Here is a 15,763-nt window from a genome sequence, read left to right as displayed (position 1 = left end):
CAAAAACTGAGCTACCTGAGACTAGGAATAGAACTCAGAAGTAGGGTGTGTGCTGGCCCTGGGTTCAATCCCCTATACTGTTCTTAAAAAACATAATAATACCGAGCTATTCAATACGCCGACTGGAATGATCAAGGAAGTCAATCAACGTGAATAAGCGCTTGCACCGCTATGTCTGTTCTGGAAGGTGATACCAGATTTAACACGAGGCCATGGAGGGAGCAGTGACGCTGACCCGAGACCGTGAGCCCTGGGTTCCCTGTGCCTGCACTGCTCCCAAATGCAACTTCGTTCCCGGCCCAGCGTGAAAGGACAGGGCTGCTGGGTGCGCGCCACGGACGGGATGGGGTATTTTTTGGCGCAGATCCTTCATCCCGGCACGTCCCCCGCCTTCCCGCCTAAGCGGACAGCGCGAGGCGTGTCTTACGTGGTCACCTACCCTCGTCGGCGTCATACATCTTGGCCAAAGGTTTCTGAAGCTCTTAAGTCGAAATCACAAAGCCAGAGATGAGACACGCAGCGGCACACACAGAGAGCGAGACACACTAATTTCCGTCTCCGGCGTTCCCAGAATCCTCAGCGTCTGGACGAGGGGGGGGGCGGGGGTGTGCAGTGTGCGCCTGCGCAAAAGGCGGGCCAAAAAAGAAAAAACACGCGGGGTTTGAGCTGCGCAAGTGCAAATTATGGCTTGTGGCTGCGGCTGAGATCCAGCTCCTTAGGCCAGAAGTTGGATCCGGTTGATGAAATGTTCTTGCTGCGTGTTTTTTAGTGTTGCACAAATGACACTTGACTCGTGTGGAGTAGATTTAGGAAAGGAATGGCTCCGGGCGTGGGCTGAGCACTGACGACCGTCTCTTGCCCACCCAGCTCCCGTGCCTTTGCACAAGCTGAGCGAATTCTCGGGTCTCAGAGCTTTCATCGCGAGAAATCGAGGATTAGTCAACGCCGTTGGACAGTTCCCTTGCGTCTGGTCGGTGTCAAGAGAAGCTTCTCGGACACTTAACACGCGTGCGCACGCGAGGCTCCGCCCTCGTCCCCCGCTGTCCGCATGCTGCCCGCGCGCTGGGGTTGCAGGCTGCTGTGCGGGCTCCTGCGGGGTCCCGCGCCAGCCGCTGCGCGCCATGGCCCAGCACGGTGGCTCCCGGTGCGCAAGTGTGAGGCCACCTTCTCCCGGCGCTCGTCATCCCTGGGCCGCCGGCTTCCTCCTAGCTCAACCGCGACCGACGATCGAGAGGAAGAAGACCTCGACGCGGAGGAGCGCTTTCTGTTCCCGGAGTACGTCCTGGAGCAGGACCCTGAGGAACAGTTGCGGGAACTGCGGGAGTTGCAGCAGCGGCAGCAGGAGGAGGAGCGACAGAGGTTGCAGGAGCGGGAAGAGCGGCTACAGCAGAAGCTGCGGGCGAGTCTCCGGACGCTGCCGGTCCCGGAGCTTCCAGACACCCCGGTGCCGCCCAGCGACATCTACTGCTCCGGCTGCGGGGCCGAGCTGCATTGCCAACACCCCAGCTTGCCCGGCTACCTGCCGGACGAGAAGTTCCACGGCGCTGCCCGGGCCGACGGCGGCCCGGCGCGGACGGTGTGCCAACGCTGCTGGCTGCTGGTGCACCACCGACGTGCCCTGCGCCTGCAAGTGAGCTGCGAGCAGTACCTGGAGCTAGTGAGCACCGCCCTGCGGCGGCCCGGGCCGGCTCTGGTTCTCTATATGGTGGACCTGCTCGACCTGCCGGATGCCCTGCTGCCCGACTTGCCCAAGCTGGTGGGCCCTAAGCAGGTCTTCGTGCTGGGGAATAAAGTGGACCTGCTGCCCCAGGACGCGCCCGACTACTTGCAGCGCCTGCGGAAACGCCTGTGGGACGACTGCATCCGCGCCGGGCTTATGGTGGCCCCTGGCCACCGAGGACCACAGTACCCTCCCGGAGATGAGCCACAGGACGAGAAAATAAATCGGAATCTGCCAGCCAGACCCCGCACTGTGATCAAGGACGTGCGGCTGATCAGCGCCAAGACGGGCTACGGAGTTGAAGAATTGATCTCTGCACTTCAGCGCTCCTGGCGCTACCGCGGCGACGTCTACCTGGTGGGCACCACGAACGCCGGCAAGTCCACTCTCTTTAACACACTCCTGGAGTCTGATTACTGCACCGCCAAGGGCTCTGAAGCCATCGACAGGGCCACCATCTCCCCCTGGCCAGGTGAGGCCCCATTTTGAGAAATTAGACTTGACCCCCGGCACCTAGTACATCTTCCCTTAAATATCCATCTTGAGCTCCCTGGAGCTGCCTCTTGACATTTTTTTTCTCCCCACTTTGGTCATACCTCTTGTGACAGGTTAGTGTTTACAAATTCGATGCATGTTTGGCTTTCTAATAGAGATATTTCTAGAGGGGCCCGGGATAAAGCTTGGTTGCTGAAGTGCTTGCTTAGCATGCATGAAGCCAGGGGTAGTGTACAGCATTGCATAGACTAGGTTGTGGTGGCAAACTCCTGTATCCCCAGCACCCGGGAGGTGGAGGCAGGAGGATCAGGAGTTCAAAGCCATTCTCAGCTACGTAGTTGGAGGCCATCGTGGGAAAGATACATAAACCCTGTCTGTACAAAACAAACACACACACCTTGTTTTCTTTTTACTCTTAAGGCCCTTCACCCCTCAGTCTTATTCTTCACCCCTTGAATTTATTTATTCTTGGGCTGTTACACTATACATATGAAGGCGTTGATGCAGTATGGTGTGGAGATACCTCAGGAAGAAATGGCAGTGTTCTGAGTTAAGGAAACTAATAGATTGGCATGGCGATGCTGTCTGTCATCACATGCTGGGGAGGCAGAGCCTGAGGCTGCGCTGCAAGAGCCGGTGTGGAGGAAGAAGCTGAGGAAGGAGAGGGAAACCCATGTACTCGGTTAGCCTTGGGAATTAGGTAGACAGAAAAATTGTTCCCTTGAAACCAGAGTTTACCTTTGTTAGCTGCGCTTTGCCACTGCATACTTAAAAACTGCCTATGGACATATCACCCTGGATGTACTAAAGCAGGGGGTCACTTTGTTTTGTTTTGTTTTGTTGGTTTTTCAAGACAGGCTTTCTCGGGGCTGGAAAGAGCTCAGAGGTTAAGAGCATTGACTGCTCTTCCAGAGGTCCTGAGTTCAATTCCCAGCAACCATATAGTGGCTCACAACCATCTATAGTGTGATCTGATGCCCTCTTCTGGCCTGCAGGGGTACATGCAGGCACAGCACTATACATAATAAATAAATCTTTTTTAAAAAGAGAAAAGAAAAGACAAGGTCTCTCTGTACATCCTTGCCTATCTTGGACTTGCTTTGTAGATCAAGCTGGCCTCGAACTCACGGACATATCTACCTGCTTCTGCCTCCCCAAATGCTGGGATTATAAGTGAGCAGTGGTATTTAACCTGTGGGCCACGACCTCTTTGGAAATAGGGAAAGGAAATGACCCTTTCTCAGGAGTGGCCTAAGATCATTAGAAAATGCAGATACTTACATTATGATTTATAACAGTAGCAAAATTATAATTATGAAGTAGCAATGAAAATAATTTTATGGTTGGGGGTCACCACAACATGAGGAAGTATTAAGTAAAAGTTTAAGTATTAAGTAAGGAAAGTTGAGAACCACTGATATAGAGGATAAATGGTGAAGCAGGGGTAAAACAGACTTGCATATTTTGTATCTAGATTCTGAGTTAGCCTGTGAAGCCGTCACTAGGCACATTACATTTTAAAGGGGTATGGAATAATTATATAGCAGTTGTCATGAAGGTTAAGGTAAATAAATCAGAAATGTTTGGTTTTCCTCTCTCATGCTTTTTTTTTGAAAACTTACTTTTTTGGTATTTCAGGTACTACATTAAACCTCCTGAAGTTTCCTATTTGCAACCCAACTCCTTACAGAATGTTCAGAAGACAAAAGAGGCTTAAAGAAGAAGCAACCAAAGCTGAAGAAGATCTCAGTGAGCAGGAAAAAAGTCAGCTCAGTCAACTGAAAAAGCATGGTTACGTAGTAGGTATGCATCCTTCCTCCTTAGGAAGACTCACACTGGTTCTGTGGTACGGGTGTTTGGGACCATGCACGCAGACACTGGGGCTAGCCACTTTTGCAGGAAGAGACTTCCTTCCCTATTCTGCAATAAAGGCTTTTTGTAGGAAAGGTTACTATTGTTCGGAAACCCAAACTAGCAAAGGCAGTAAAGGTCTTTGAGTAGGTTGTCTGCCTCCTTCGTATCTGTATTCTGATTTCATTAATGGGGGAATAATGGGATTTTTAACACCACCGGACTGAATATGCATAGCCTGAAACACAGTTGACTCACATTATCTTCGAATGAAGACAAAAGTATCATCATAGCCACAGCCTCATGTTCACATACATAGTTGTTTTAGTAGCTTATTTAGGGCAGACATAAAAAGTATCTTCAGAGCCCAGCCTAGTGGTGCACTCCTTTAGTCCCAGCACTTGGGAGTCAGAGGCAAGTGGATCTCTGTGAGTTCGAGGCCAGCCTGGTCTACAGAGAGAACAGCCAAAAAGCTACATAGTGAGACCCTTTCGCAGAGGGGGTGGGTCTTCAGGGATATCAGGTACATATCTGTTATCACAGCACTTGTGAGATTTAAGACAAACCTCAGTTCCACAGTGATTTTGGGGTAAGCCTGGACTATATGAGATATTTTCTGAAATCCAAACCACAACCAAAATACATACGTGTGTGTGTGTGTGTGTGTGTGTGTGTGTGTGTGTGTGTGTGTGTTTATGATCTGTCTCCTATCACTATAAAAGCTGAAGAGAGAAAATCACAAGTTTAACACCATCTTGAACTATGTACAGAAGCCGGGCGGTGGTAGCGCACGCCTTTAATCCCAGCGCTCGAGAGGCAGAAACAGGTGGATCGCTGTGAGTTCAAGGCCAGCCTGGTCTACAAAATGAGTCCAGGACAGCCAAGGCTACACAGAGAAACCCCTGTCTGGGGGGTGGGGAAGGGGGGCGGGGGAAGGAACAGAACTATGTACAGAAAACCCACCTCAAATTTTTTTCTTATGACCCAGACAGAACGAGTGTACTACAGGAGTGTCTGATAACCCCAGTTTAATTTGTTCTAGGAAGAGTTGGAAGAACATGGTTGTTCTCCAGAGAACAGAAGGAAGGGGTTCCCTTTCAGTTTGATGCCGACTCGCTGGCCTTTGACACGGAAAACGAACCTGTCGTAGCTGTGCACGATTGTGCCAGACAAGTGGAGCTGACCCCAGAGGACGTGAGAGATGCCCGCTGGTTTTATGACACCCCTGGAATTACAAAAAAAAGCTGTGTATGTATTTGGTTTCTTTTAGAAACGTTTCCTTTTAATTGCAGAAGTTTTTTTTTTTTCTTAACTGGCAGAAAACAAGCAAAGAGGTGTGCTGCATTTTAAAACTCGATTCTGGTTTCTTTATAAAAGCAGTTCAGTGGTGAATCTATGTGCCATCAAATTCTGTATTCATTCGGTTGACGCTCCAATAGGCAAACCACAGTTAGCACTGTGATTCTTACCTAAGGGAGGTGTATTATAGGTTCTTTTTTGTTTTGTTTTGTTTTCCGAGACAGGGTTTCTGTATGTAACCTTAGCTGTTCTGGACTTGCTTTGTAGTCCAGGCTGGCCTCGAACTCACAAAAAGATCTGCCTGCCTCTGCCTCCCAAGTGCTGGGATTAAAGGCCTATGCCACCACGCCCGGCTTAGGTTCCTGTATTTTCAGGTTACAGATTATAAACACTGCAACCCAGCTTCCTAGTACATGCTGGAATTCCCTTGAAAACATGTCAATCATAAAGCCACATATTTTAAACTGAAGTGAGTTATGACAACTTATCAGAGCAATGTCACATGAACTCCTGGGGTGTTCAGCTGTTGTTTGCCTGCTCTTTTCATTGCGCACAAGTCTCCCAAGAACTTGTAGTACCCGTTGCTCTTCAGAGCTCTGTGGAAAAAACATGGCATATCTTGAAATGCTTTAAATTCTGGGTGGTCAAGTGACCGTATTTTCAGAGTAGGGTTACCTCCCCCTATCCTGCCGTTACCCACCCCTTTACTCAGATTATAACATCTCACATGTAACTTAGTGCTTGTCTAATTAAACTAAGCCTATGTTTAGCTAAGATGGTGGTGCATGCATTTTGCTTAATACATTTTATTCCAGTTGCATCCATTTTTCTATCAAAAAAAAAAAAGTAGGAAATTTGTTGTGACTACTCAAACTTCTGGTGTATATAAAACCCATTTTCTTTATTCATTCTTCTATTGATAGACACCTAGGTTGGTTCCACAACTTTAGCTACTGTGATTTCATTTTTAAATGTTTGTTGTTTTTTTTTTTAAGTATTACGAGACTCTGTTAATCCCTCGCTTTCTGTACTGGCTGGTTTTGTATATCAGCTTGACACAGCTAGAGTCATCAGAGAGAAAGGAGCCTCAGTTGAGGAAATGCCTCCCTGAGATCCAGCTGTAAGGCATTTTCTCAGTAGTGATCCCTGGGGAAGGTGGTCCTGGATTCCATAAAGCAGGCTGAACAAGCCAGAAAGCAGCAAGCAGCTCTGTGGCCCCTGCATCAGCTCCCGCCTGGGCTCCTGCCGGGACCTCTGGTGAGGAACAATGTGGAAGTGTAAGCTGTATAAACCCTTTCCTCCCCACCTTGCTTTTTGGTCGTGGTGTTTTGCCACAGCAATAGAAACCCTAAGACACTTTTTTTTTTCCTTCAGTTTCTTTTAAAAAAAAAAAATGCTGGGCCTGTGGTTGGGGAGGTGTTTCAGTGTGTCTGCTGTTGGAAACATTGTTGCTCTCTCAGAGGAGCCAAGTCCAATTTGCAGTTCCCACAGGTGGCTCACAACCTCATGTCCAGTTCCAAGGCATCTAATGCCTTTTCCTGGCCTCTGCAGGCAGCCACATTCAGGCGTCCACAAATCTAAGAAACCAAGAAACCTCAGGGCCCCTCAAGCCAAGACACATGATATTAGTTTTCTAACTATTTTCAGGAGAAAGAGATCTTCTAAGGTATGGACTGGTTCCTAAACTAGAGCGACCATTTTGCTTTTTGGCTTCATTTGAATAAGGTGGGCGTTTTTATTTTTTGAGGCAGGGTCTTGGGTTCAGGCTAGCCTAGAACTGTGACAGTCCTCCTGCGTCAGCCTTCCAGAGCTGGGGTTTGTAGATAGGAACCATTTTGCATTTGATGTTCCCATGTTTAATCCTTGGACTCTGGGGTCACATTGTCCATTCTATAAAGCTAGGAGGTCCTGCTACCCAAATCATTCTTAGTGAGCCAGCAGTATTTTGGGGTACACACTAACTTTGACATTTGGGGGACAGTGCTGTCATAGAAAAGTCTCATACACCTATGAAGTTATTATGTCACTGTTTAATACCTGTGAAATGAGCAGAATCACAGTTAATTTAGAGATAATATATGTTTTATATGTGGCTAGTGAAATAACTTGGTTTTGTAAAGTCGGAACTTTTTTTCCAGTACGTAATTTTGTAAGTAAATCACAAAATATGTTGAACTAAAGTAGTCTTCTAAATAAATCTTGTCATTTGCTTTACAGATTTTAAATCTTCTAACAGAAAAAGAAATTGATATTGTGTTACCAACACATTCCATAATCCCAAGAACCTTTATTCTCAGGCCAGGAATGGTTCTATTTCTGGGTGCTATAGCTCGGATAGATTTCCTACAGGTAAGGAAACTCATGCTATTGGACTATGAAAAAGTATTAGAGTGCGCCTTAGGAATGCTGTGTGCGTAAAATTTTATAGCAAAAACTTGGAAAGACGTAGGCCTAATAGAATAATACTGTCTTAAAATCTGTAAAATTGGTCCCAGAGAAGATGGCTCAACAGTTAGGAGTGCTTGGTGCTCTGTCAAAGGATCACAGTGCAGCCCCCAGCGCCACTGGGCAGCACACCACCACTCCAGCTGTAGCTCCTGGGGATCCACCTATTCAGCAACCTGTGGGCACCTGCATTCATATGAACTTAGCCCCACACAGATACACACACAATGAAAATAACAATAAATCTAAAAGTTATTTTAAGACTTATTTATTTTATGTATATGTGTGTTTTTTACTGGATGTATGTATATGCACCATGTGTATACCTAGTGACCAAAAAATTTCAGAAGATGACATCAATGCCCCTGGAACTGGAGGTACAGATGGCAGTGAGCCAACATGTTGGTACGAGGAGTCAAGCCCATGTCCTCTACAGGAGCAACAGGCGCTCTTAACTGCTGAGCCACTCCTTTGAGACAGGGTTTCTCTGTGTATCCTTGGCTGTCCTGGAACTTACTCTGTAGACCAGGCTGGCCTCGAACTCACAGTGATCCACCTGCCTCTGCTTACCACTGCCTGGCCCCAAAAAAGAATTATTAAAAAATACTTTTAGCCAGGCATGGTGGCACACGCCTTTAAGCCAAGCACTTGGGAGGCAGAGGTATACAGATCTCTGTGAGTTCAAGGCCAGCCTGGTCTACAGAGTGAGTTCCAGGACAGCTGAAACTGTTACCAAGACTCTGAAGAGCCTTGCTTTGAGTTTCTTTTCAGACAGTTATTCCAATGACGTTCCAGCCTCAGACTTGGCTGAAGGTCCTTTGGACCGCACATAACAGAGGCTCACAGCCCTCACTTCAACTGGCTCATAGTTTTATGCCATAAACAGTAGGCGCTCCGGACTTCCACCTTTCACAGCACATTTTCACAGCTGTTAGGAAAATGGGCTGCCATGGCCAAAGATGACAGCCCTGACAGGGCCAGGACCTACGGCTGGTTTGTAGGGAACAGTCGTAGAACTACAAGACCAGATGAGCATATTCCAGACCCGCATGGCTGACTGAGAGTCCCAGGCCCAGCTTGGGGTGCTCTTCCTTGTAGGGTATAAAACTGGCCCCGCCCCTTGGCGTGCGCTGTCGGCTGAGACAGTCACAGCCTGCCCAACAGCGAGCAGATGATTTCTACCTCTTAAGAAATCATTTACGGGGCTGGAGAGATGGCTCAGCGGTTAAGAGCACTGCCTGCTCTTCCAAAGGACCTGGGTTCAATTCCCAGCACCCACATGGCAGCTCACAACTGTCTGTAACTCGAAGATCTGACACCCTCACACCAACGCACATAAATTAAAATTAAATTAAAAAAGAAAAAAGAAAAGAAATCATTTACACTTTCAAAAATGGGGTGAGCTGTGGTCCCCGCTACTCCTCCTCCCCCCTCCCCCGCACCCTTTTAAAAATGTTTCTGAAACTGCAAAAACAAAAAACAAAAAAAACCCAAACCTCCCGTTTTTACGGAACAGTTGATAAAAATATTCCTTTGCCTTGTACAAGGGAGGCCGGCCCACCGACAGGCACTGACAGGAGGCTGGTCAGACTTGGCTTCTTCCTCTTCTACAGAGACCGGACTATTCTTCAGGCTGTTTTCTGCACAGGGATCTGTAGTTTGCTGATCTGCCACTTCAGCCTGTTTGCCCTTTGCTCCCCTCTTCTCTTGGATTTGCACTTTTGTCTGATTTGCCCGTTCCCTTGGCCTTTTTCATGCACCTTGGCAGAGGTGGGTTTGACTGTCAGACCCGAGACTGTCCTTCACCGCGTCAGACCATCATGGCAGGCTTGTGATAGGCAGCGTGTGCCGAGCCCGTCATGAGCTGCTGGTTTCTTTGGTTTTTAAGACAGGGTCTCCATATATTGCCCAGGTTGGCCTTGAATTCCACATCCTCCTGCCTCAGTCTCCTACAGGTTTACCACCATGCATTTCAGTTTTGTTTTTAATCTCAGGTGTGTAGACATCTTAGTTTTGTATTTTTTTGTTTGGTTGGTTGGTTGTTGGTTGGTTGGTTTTGGTTTTTTGATACCAAAAACCTGTGTAGCCTTGGCTGTCCTGGAATCACTCTGCAGACCAAGCTGGCCTCAAACACACAGCAATCCACCTGCCTCTGCCTCCCAAGTGCAGGCATTAAAGGCATGCGCCACCACGCCCAGCTCTTAGTTTTGTATTTTACAGGAATAATTAAAATATTTTATTTCTGTACTATGCCTTTTTAGGTCATTAATATATAATTTGCTTACAGTTGAAAGCAAACTTGACTTGATTTCTATTTTGTCCTCTTTTTTGTGTTGTTGCTTTGGGACAGGATCTCCGGTCAACCTTAAACTCAGTGTTGTAGCTGAGGTTGTCTTGAACTCCTAATCTTCCTGCCTCTCCCTCCCTTGCTGGGATTAAAGATACGCACCAGACACCCAGCTTTTATTTCTGTTTTAGATTGTACATTACAATGTGTAGGTTTTCCTATTCTGTAAAATAACTTCTTTCTTCATTTCTTAAGGGAGATCAGTCAGCGTGGTTTACAGTTGTGGCTTCCAACTTCCTTCCTGTTCATATTACTTCCTTGGACAAGGCAGATGCTCTATATGAGAAACACGCAGGTCACGAGTTACTGATGGTAAGCAATGCAACTTGATGGCTACATGGTTAGAGTGATTGTGCCCTCGGATGGTTCCATACCCAGGTGATAAAGGCTGCTGGATAGAACCATCAGTTTACATCAGCTAGCTCTATGTCACCTCATTCTCTAAGCATTCTAGTTATAAAGCAGTAATAGGCTCCACAGGAAAAGCGGTGTTGACTTGGTCTGAGCCAATAAAAGCCACAGCAGTGTTCTCTACAGTGCATAGTCCAATATGGTGGCCACAAGCCACATGAAATTTAAAATGTGCCTCCTTAATCACACAGACCACTTTTTCTAGTCCCTGATAGCAACATTGCTGCAGAAAATTATATTGGACAAGCTGGAGAGGAATCATGGCAGTCATAGCACAGACCTTTAATCTCAGCGTTTGGGAGAGTTCGAGGCCAACCTGGGCTACATATTGAATTCCATAACAAAAAGAAGTTACAGATTTTGTCACAATTGAGGGGTACTGTTGGCATCTGGTTGTGGGGTGAGGGGTCCAAGTGATGCTAAGCCATCCTGCAGCAGATAGGTGAGCCACTTAAAATGACGGACAAACTAAACTGTCAGTAGTGATTGAGAATCGCTGGTCTAAGCAGAAGAGTTTTCCTGCCTCACTCCTAATCCCAGACACTCATTTTTACAGGCTCCCTATTTTTTCTCCTCTTCTCCCTCCTCCTTTAAATGATAAATATTTTTTGATTGTTCTCATCTTTACTTAATGAACAAAATGTCCTAAACAGTGCCTTTGCTTACAGCCCAGCCTTCTCTTGGTGCTGCATGTCCCATTGCTAAAGCCCTGTTCGTCCCGTACCATCCCACTGAAATTCACCAGGCCCAGTTGTCTGAGGTCTATTTCCAGCTCATCTGCAAGACAGGCCCTAAGCATTCACATGGTCTATTAAATTTTGTTTGGGCTGGTGAGATGGCTCAGCAGTTAAAAGTGGTAGCTGCCCTTCCAGAGAGCCTGAGTTCAATTCCTAGCACCCACATGATAGTTAACAACTATCTGTAACTCCAGTTCCAGGGGATCTGGCCCCCTTGGACATTGCACCCACATGGTGCACAGACACGTAGAAGGCAAAAGCAGTAGGAGCAGAAGTTTAAGACCATCCTTGACTGCATAGCAAGTTTGAAGATAGCATTGGATCTTGTTTCAAAACAAAAAAGGAAAAGTCTCATTCTGTACCCCAGGCTAGCCTCAAACGCCTGATAACCTCCTTCCCCTGGCCTCCCTCCGAGGGCTACAGCTTTGATCACCAAGTCCAGCTACAACTGATGGGCTTTGGGGTTAGTTTTGTTTTGAGACAGGGTCTTACTATCTACCTATGACTGGCTTAGTACTCAACTGTGCAGAACAGGCTGGCCTTGAACTCACAGAGATCCACCTCCCTCTGCCTCCTGGGTGCTGGGATCAAACTGTAAGCCACCATTCCCAACCCCAGTTACAGGGAATTTGATTGGACATTCCAAACCTCTTTCTTGATTTATTGGAAGGTCCCAATGGGTGGAAAAGAACGAATGGCACAGTTTCCTCCACTGGTTGCTGAAGATATTACATTAAAAGGAGGCGGAGACTCTGAAGCAGTAGCTGATATCAAGTTCTCCTCTGCAGGTATTGTACACTTTGTTGTTATTGTTTGGTTTTGGTTTTCAAGACAGGGTTTCTCTGTGTAGCCTGGCTGTCCTGGAACTCACTCTGTAGAGCCAGGCTGGCCTTGAACTCAGCCTCTGTCTTCCAGCGCTGAGATAAAAGGGATGCACCCCGACTGCCCAGCCCTGTTAATGTCCTCTTTTGCACCCCTCCCAAGATTTATTTATTTATTATGTATACAGTGCTCTGCTTTCATGTATACCTGCACACCAGAAAAGGGCATCAGATCACATTATAGATGGCTGTGAGCCACCATGTGGTTGCTGGGAAGTGAACTGAGGGCCTTTGGAAGAATATACAGTGCTCTTAACTTCTGAGCCATCTCTCCAGCCCTAGCAATGTCCTCTTTTTAAGAAAGGGCATAAGGAGGCAGAGGCAGGTGGATCACTGTAAGTTCAAGACCGGCCTGGTCTATAGAGTCAGTCCAGGACAGCCATGGCTACACAGAGAAACCGTCTCAAAAAACATAGAAAAGCTCACAACCATCTATACTGTGATCTGACGCCCTCTTCTGGCCTGCAGGTGCACATGCATGCGCCTGAATCCCAGCATTTGCAGGGTAGACGCTGGAGTACAAGGCCAGGCTGCTCTACGTGAGACTCCGACTCAGCAAAACTGTCTTTGGCCTAATGTCAAGTATACAAATGAGAAGCTGGGAGCTGGGCGTGTTGCTGCAGACCTTTGATGCGGGGGGGGGGGGGGGGGGGGACTAAAAAGAACATTGGCTGCTCATACAAAGGACCTAGGTTTGTTTCCAGCACCCACATCAGGAAGCTCACAACCACCTATATCTCCAGGGCCAGAGATCCAGCTCTCTGACATGCACACACAGACAAAAGGTTGGGGCGGGGAGTTGTGTTTTTTTGTTGGTTTGGTTTTGGTTGGCTGTTTTGTTTTAGGAGACAGGATTTCTCGGCTGAGCGTGGTAGTACATGCCTTTAATCCCAGCACTCAGAGGCAGAGGCAGATCACTGTGAGTTCAAGGCCAGCCTAGTCTACAAAGCGAGTCCAAAATAGCTAAGGCTACACAGAGAAACCTTGTCTCAAAAAAAAAAAAAAAAAAAAGGGCAGGGTTCCTCTGTGTCACCCTGGCTGTTCTGGACTCAACTTTGTTTACCAGGCTGGCAACTCACAGAGATCTACCTGCCTCTGCCTCCTGGGATTAAAGGTGTGTGCCACTACTGCCCAACCTAAAAGTTTTTTTTTTTAAGATAGGATTACTAACTTGAATATATGTTTATAGAAGCATACTCTTAATTATACAGTACACCTTGTTCTGAAATTGGCTTTGTACTTTTCACAGATCTATTGCATGACTTTTCATTGTAATGTTTCTAAGGACTTTATTTACTGTGTGTTGGTTTTTACCTTGTCGAGGCTCAATCACTTATTTTAATGGCTTCTATTCAGATTCCAGGCCAGCTAGTCTACCAGCTTCTAGCCAATTCTCCTTTCTCTGCTCCTCATCTCCTGGAAGGAGGACTGGGGGATGCAGATGTGTTCCACCATATCTAGGTTGTTGTTTGTTGAGGCGCAGTTTCACAGGAAGCATTTTTTGATTTGCTAGACCAACCAAAACCAAACTCTCTATGTAGACCAGACTGACTTTGAACCCACAGAGAGCCTCCTGCTTCTACCTCTCAGTGCTGGGATGAAAGGCAGGTCCCCACAGAAGGACCAGAAGGATGCCAGAAGAGGGCATCAGATCCACTGGAGCTGGAGTTCTGTGCTGCTGTGAGCCACCCAGTGTGTGTGGGCCCTCTTCAGGAGCAGTATACACTCTTAACTGCTGAGCCATCTATCGAATCCTACAACCGATCTGTCATGTGGGGAACTAAGGTTTTAGCTTATATGACAAGCACCACCTACTGAGCCACCCCCTCAGTCTTGTTTGCTTTGATTCAGTTTCCTGACTAAGATGATGCATAACAGTGTGTTGTGTTCTCTTGAATGTCTCAGGTTGGGTTGCAGTGACACCTTACTCTAAAGGCACACTGTATCTCCGAGGCTACACACCCGAAGGAACGGCTCTGACTGTCCAGCCCCCTGTCTTGCCATATATCGTTAACATCAAAGGGCAGCGCATCAAGAAAAGTGTGGCCTATAGAACCAAGAAGCCTCAGTCCCTGGTATACAATCTGATGAAGAAAAATAGATAAGTGAGGCAGATCTGGATTCACACTGGACAGTAACAATATATTGAAATATGTTGAAAATGTATGAAATACAAAATAATAAAGACACACCAACAGTTTTTTAAAAAGATGTATTTATTTTATGTATATGAATGCTCTGCCTGCATGTACACCTGTAGACCAGAAGAGGGCATCATGTCACATTATAGATGGTTGTGAGCCACCATGTGGTTGATGGGAATTGAACTGAGGACCTCTGGAAGAGCAGGTGGTGCTCTTAACCTCTGAGCCATCTCTCCAGCCCCCAAACACTTATTTTTAAAGATTTGTTGTTGTTGTTGTTGTTGTTGTTGTTGTTGTTGTTGTTTCGAAACAGGGTTTCTCTGTGTAGCCTCCGCTGTCCTGGACTCACTTTGTAGATCAAGCTGGCCTTCAACTCACAGCGATCCACCTGCTTCTGTCTCCCAAGTGCTGGGATTAAAGGCGTGTACCACCACACCCAGCATTTTTAAAGATCTTAAAAGTAAACTTTTTAAACTACTTTTGAGGCTATCTTATATTGCTTATAATAAATCACTTTTTCTTAGTATATACATATCTGTTGCCCAAGTGCACATAAGAGGCTTATTAGCCGGGCGTGGTGGCGCACGCCTGTAATCCCAGCAGTTGGGAGGCAGAGTCAGGCGGATCACTGTGAGTTCGAGGCCAGCCTGGTCTACAGAGTGCCTCCAGGACAGCCAAGGCTAACACAGAGAGACCTTGTCTCAAAAAAAAAACAAACAAACAAAAAGAGGCTTATTACTTGCTTTAGATTTCCCTGGAGATCAAACTTCATTTCTTTTATTTGGAGTTCATGGTTGACAAAGCAACCTAGTAACTGACATGAACAAAATAACCTCGTCCTCCAGAATACAGTGGCTGCCCTCCATTTAGCAAGCTGCTAAAACATGCTTACTCTATTAGTTCCTTTCACAGTCACTGTTATCAAAACAGCCAAGAAAAACTACGTATAGGAGGAAAGTTTTTTGGTTTGGTTTGGTTTTTTTTTTTTTTTTTTTTTTAGCTTCTGGTCCCAGAAACTTCACTCTAGGGTCGACTCTGACAGAACATGCCAGAGGGCAGCTGTTCACATCTTGGAGGGCTAAGAACTAGAGCACCAGACCAGGAGTTTGGCTGTCACTTTCAAAGGCTTATTCCTAGTAACGTCCTGCTACCAGCTTAGCTGTACCTCTCATAGCCAACATAGGGGGCTGGAGAGACGGCTCAGCTGTTACGAGTACTTGCTGCTCATTGAGAGGATCCAGCCTCGTTTCCCTGCACCAACATGGCAGCTCCCAACCGTCTGCAACCCCACTTCCAGGGGACCTGCCTCATACAGTTTGGTCCTAGAAACCAGGAATGCAAAACGAGAACAGATACATGTACAGAAAGGCCCTTACTATTTGTCTACGTTGCGCTGATGGAGCACAGGCCAACAGACCAGAACTTCCATGGGC

The 15,763-nt window shown here is 46.9% G+C and overlaps 2 protein-coding genes across 2 annotated transcripts in view; one reads left to right on the top strand and one right to left on the bottom strand.

Annotated features, from left to right (window-relative positions):
• Positions 1-586, bottom strand: part of POLR2B (RNA polymerase II subunit B) — a 37,879-nt gene extending 37,293 nt beyond the window's left edge. Inside the window, exon 1 of the mRNA XM_084760499.1 lies at positions 440-586. Coding sequence (XP_084616625.1) covers positions 440-458 — 19 coding nt within the window. The 5' untranslated portion in view covers positions 459-586. The remainder of the gene's footprint in view (positions 1-439) is intronic.
• An 89-nt stretch (positions 587-675) lies between these two features.
• On the top strand, positions 676-14,395 carry NOA1 (nitric oxide associated 1). The gene is made up of 7 exons (XM_084760513.1): positions 676-2,192; positions 3,854-4,018; positions 5,109-5,314; positions 7,583-7,714; positions 10,353-10,469; positions 11,976-12,093; positions 14,092-14,395. The coding sequence occupies exons 1-7, from the start codon at positions 1,049-1,051 to the stop codon at positions 14,289-14,291; spliced, it is 2,082 nt and encodes a 693-aa protein (XP_084616639.1). The 5' UTR covers positions 676-1,048; the 3' UTR covers positions 14,292-14,395.
• The last annotated feature ends 1,368 nt before the right edge of the window (positions 14,396-15,763 follow it).

The sequence above is a fragment of the Acomys minous genome (assembly GCF_964271855.1).
Source record: "Acomys minous genome assembly, chromosome: 15".
In the NCBI taxonomy this organism is placed as follows: Eukaryota; Metazoa; Chordata; class Mammalia; order Rodentia; family Muridae; genus Acomys; species Acomys minous.
The sequence above is the reverse complement of the archived record's forward strand: the minus strand, read 5'-3'. Positions and strand labels throughout refer to the sequence as shown.

What these genes read in the sequence shown, in the direction of transcription:
- NOA1 (XM_084760513.1), top strand. Translation starts at nt 1,049, where the DNA reads ATGCTGCCCGCGCGCTGGGGTTGCAGGCTGCTGTGCGGGCTCCTGCGG. An exon ending in CTCGGATAGATTTCCTACAG is followed by an intron (nt 7,715 to 10,352) that starts GTAAGGAAACTC and finishes TCATTTCTTAAG; the next exon opens with GGAGATCAGTCAGCGTGGTT. An exon ending in TATCAAGTTCTCCTCTGCAG is followed by an intron (nt 12,094 to 14,091) that starts GTATTGTACACT and finishes TGAATGTCTCAG; the next exon opens with GTTGGGTTGCAGTGACACCT.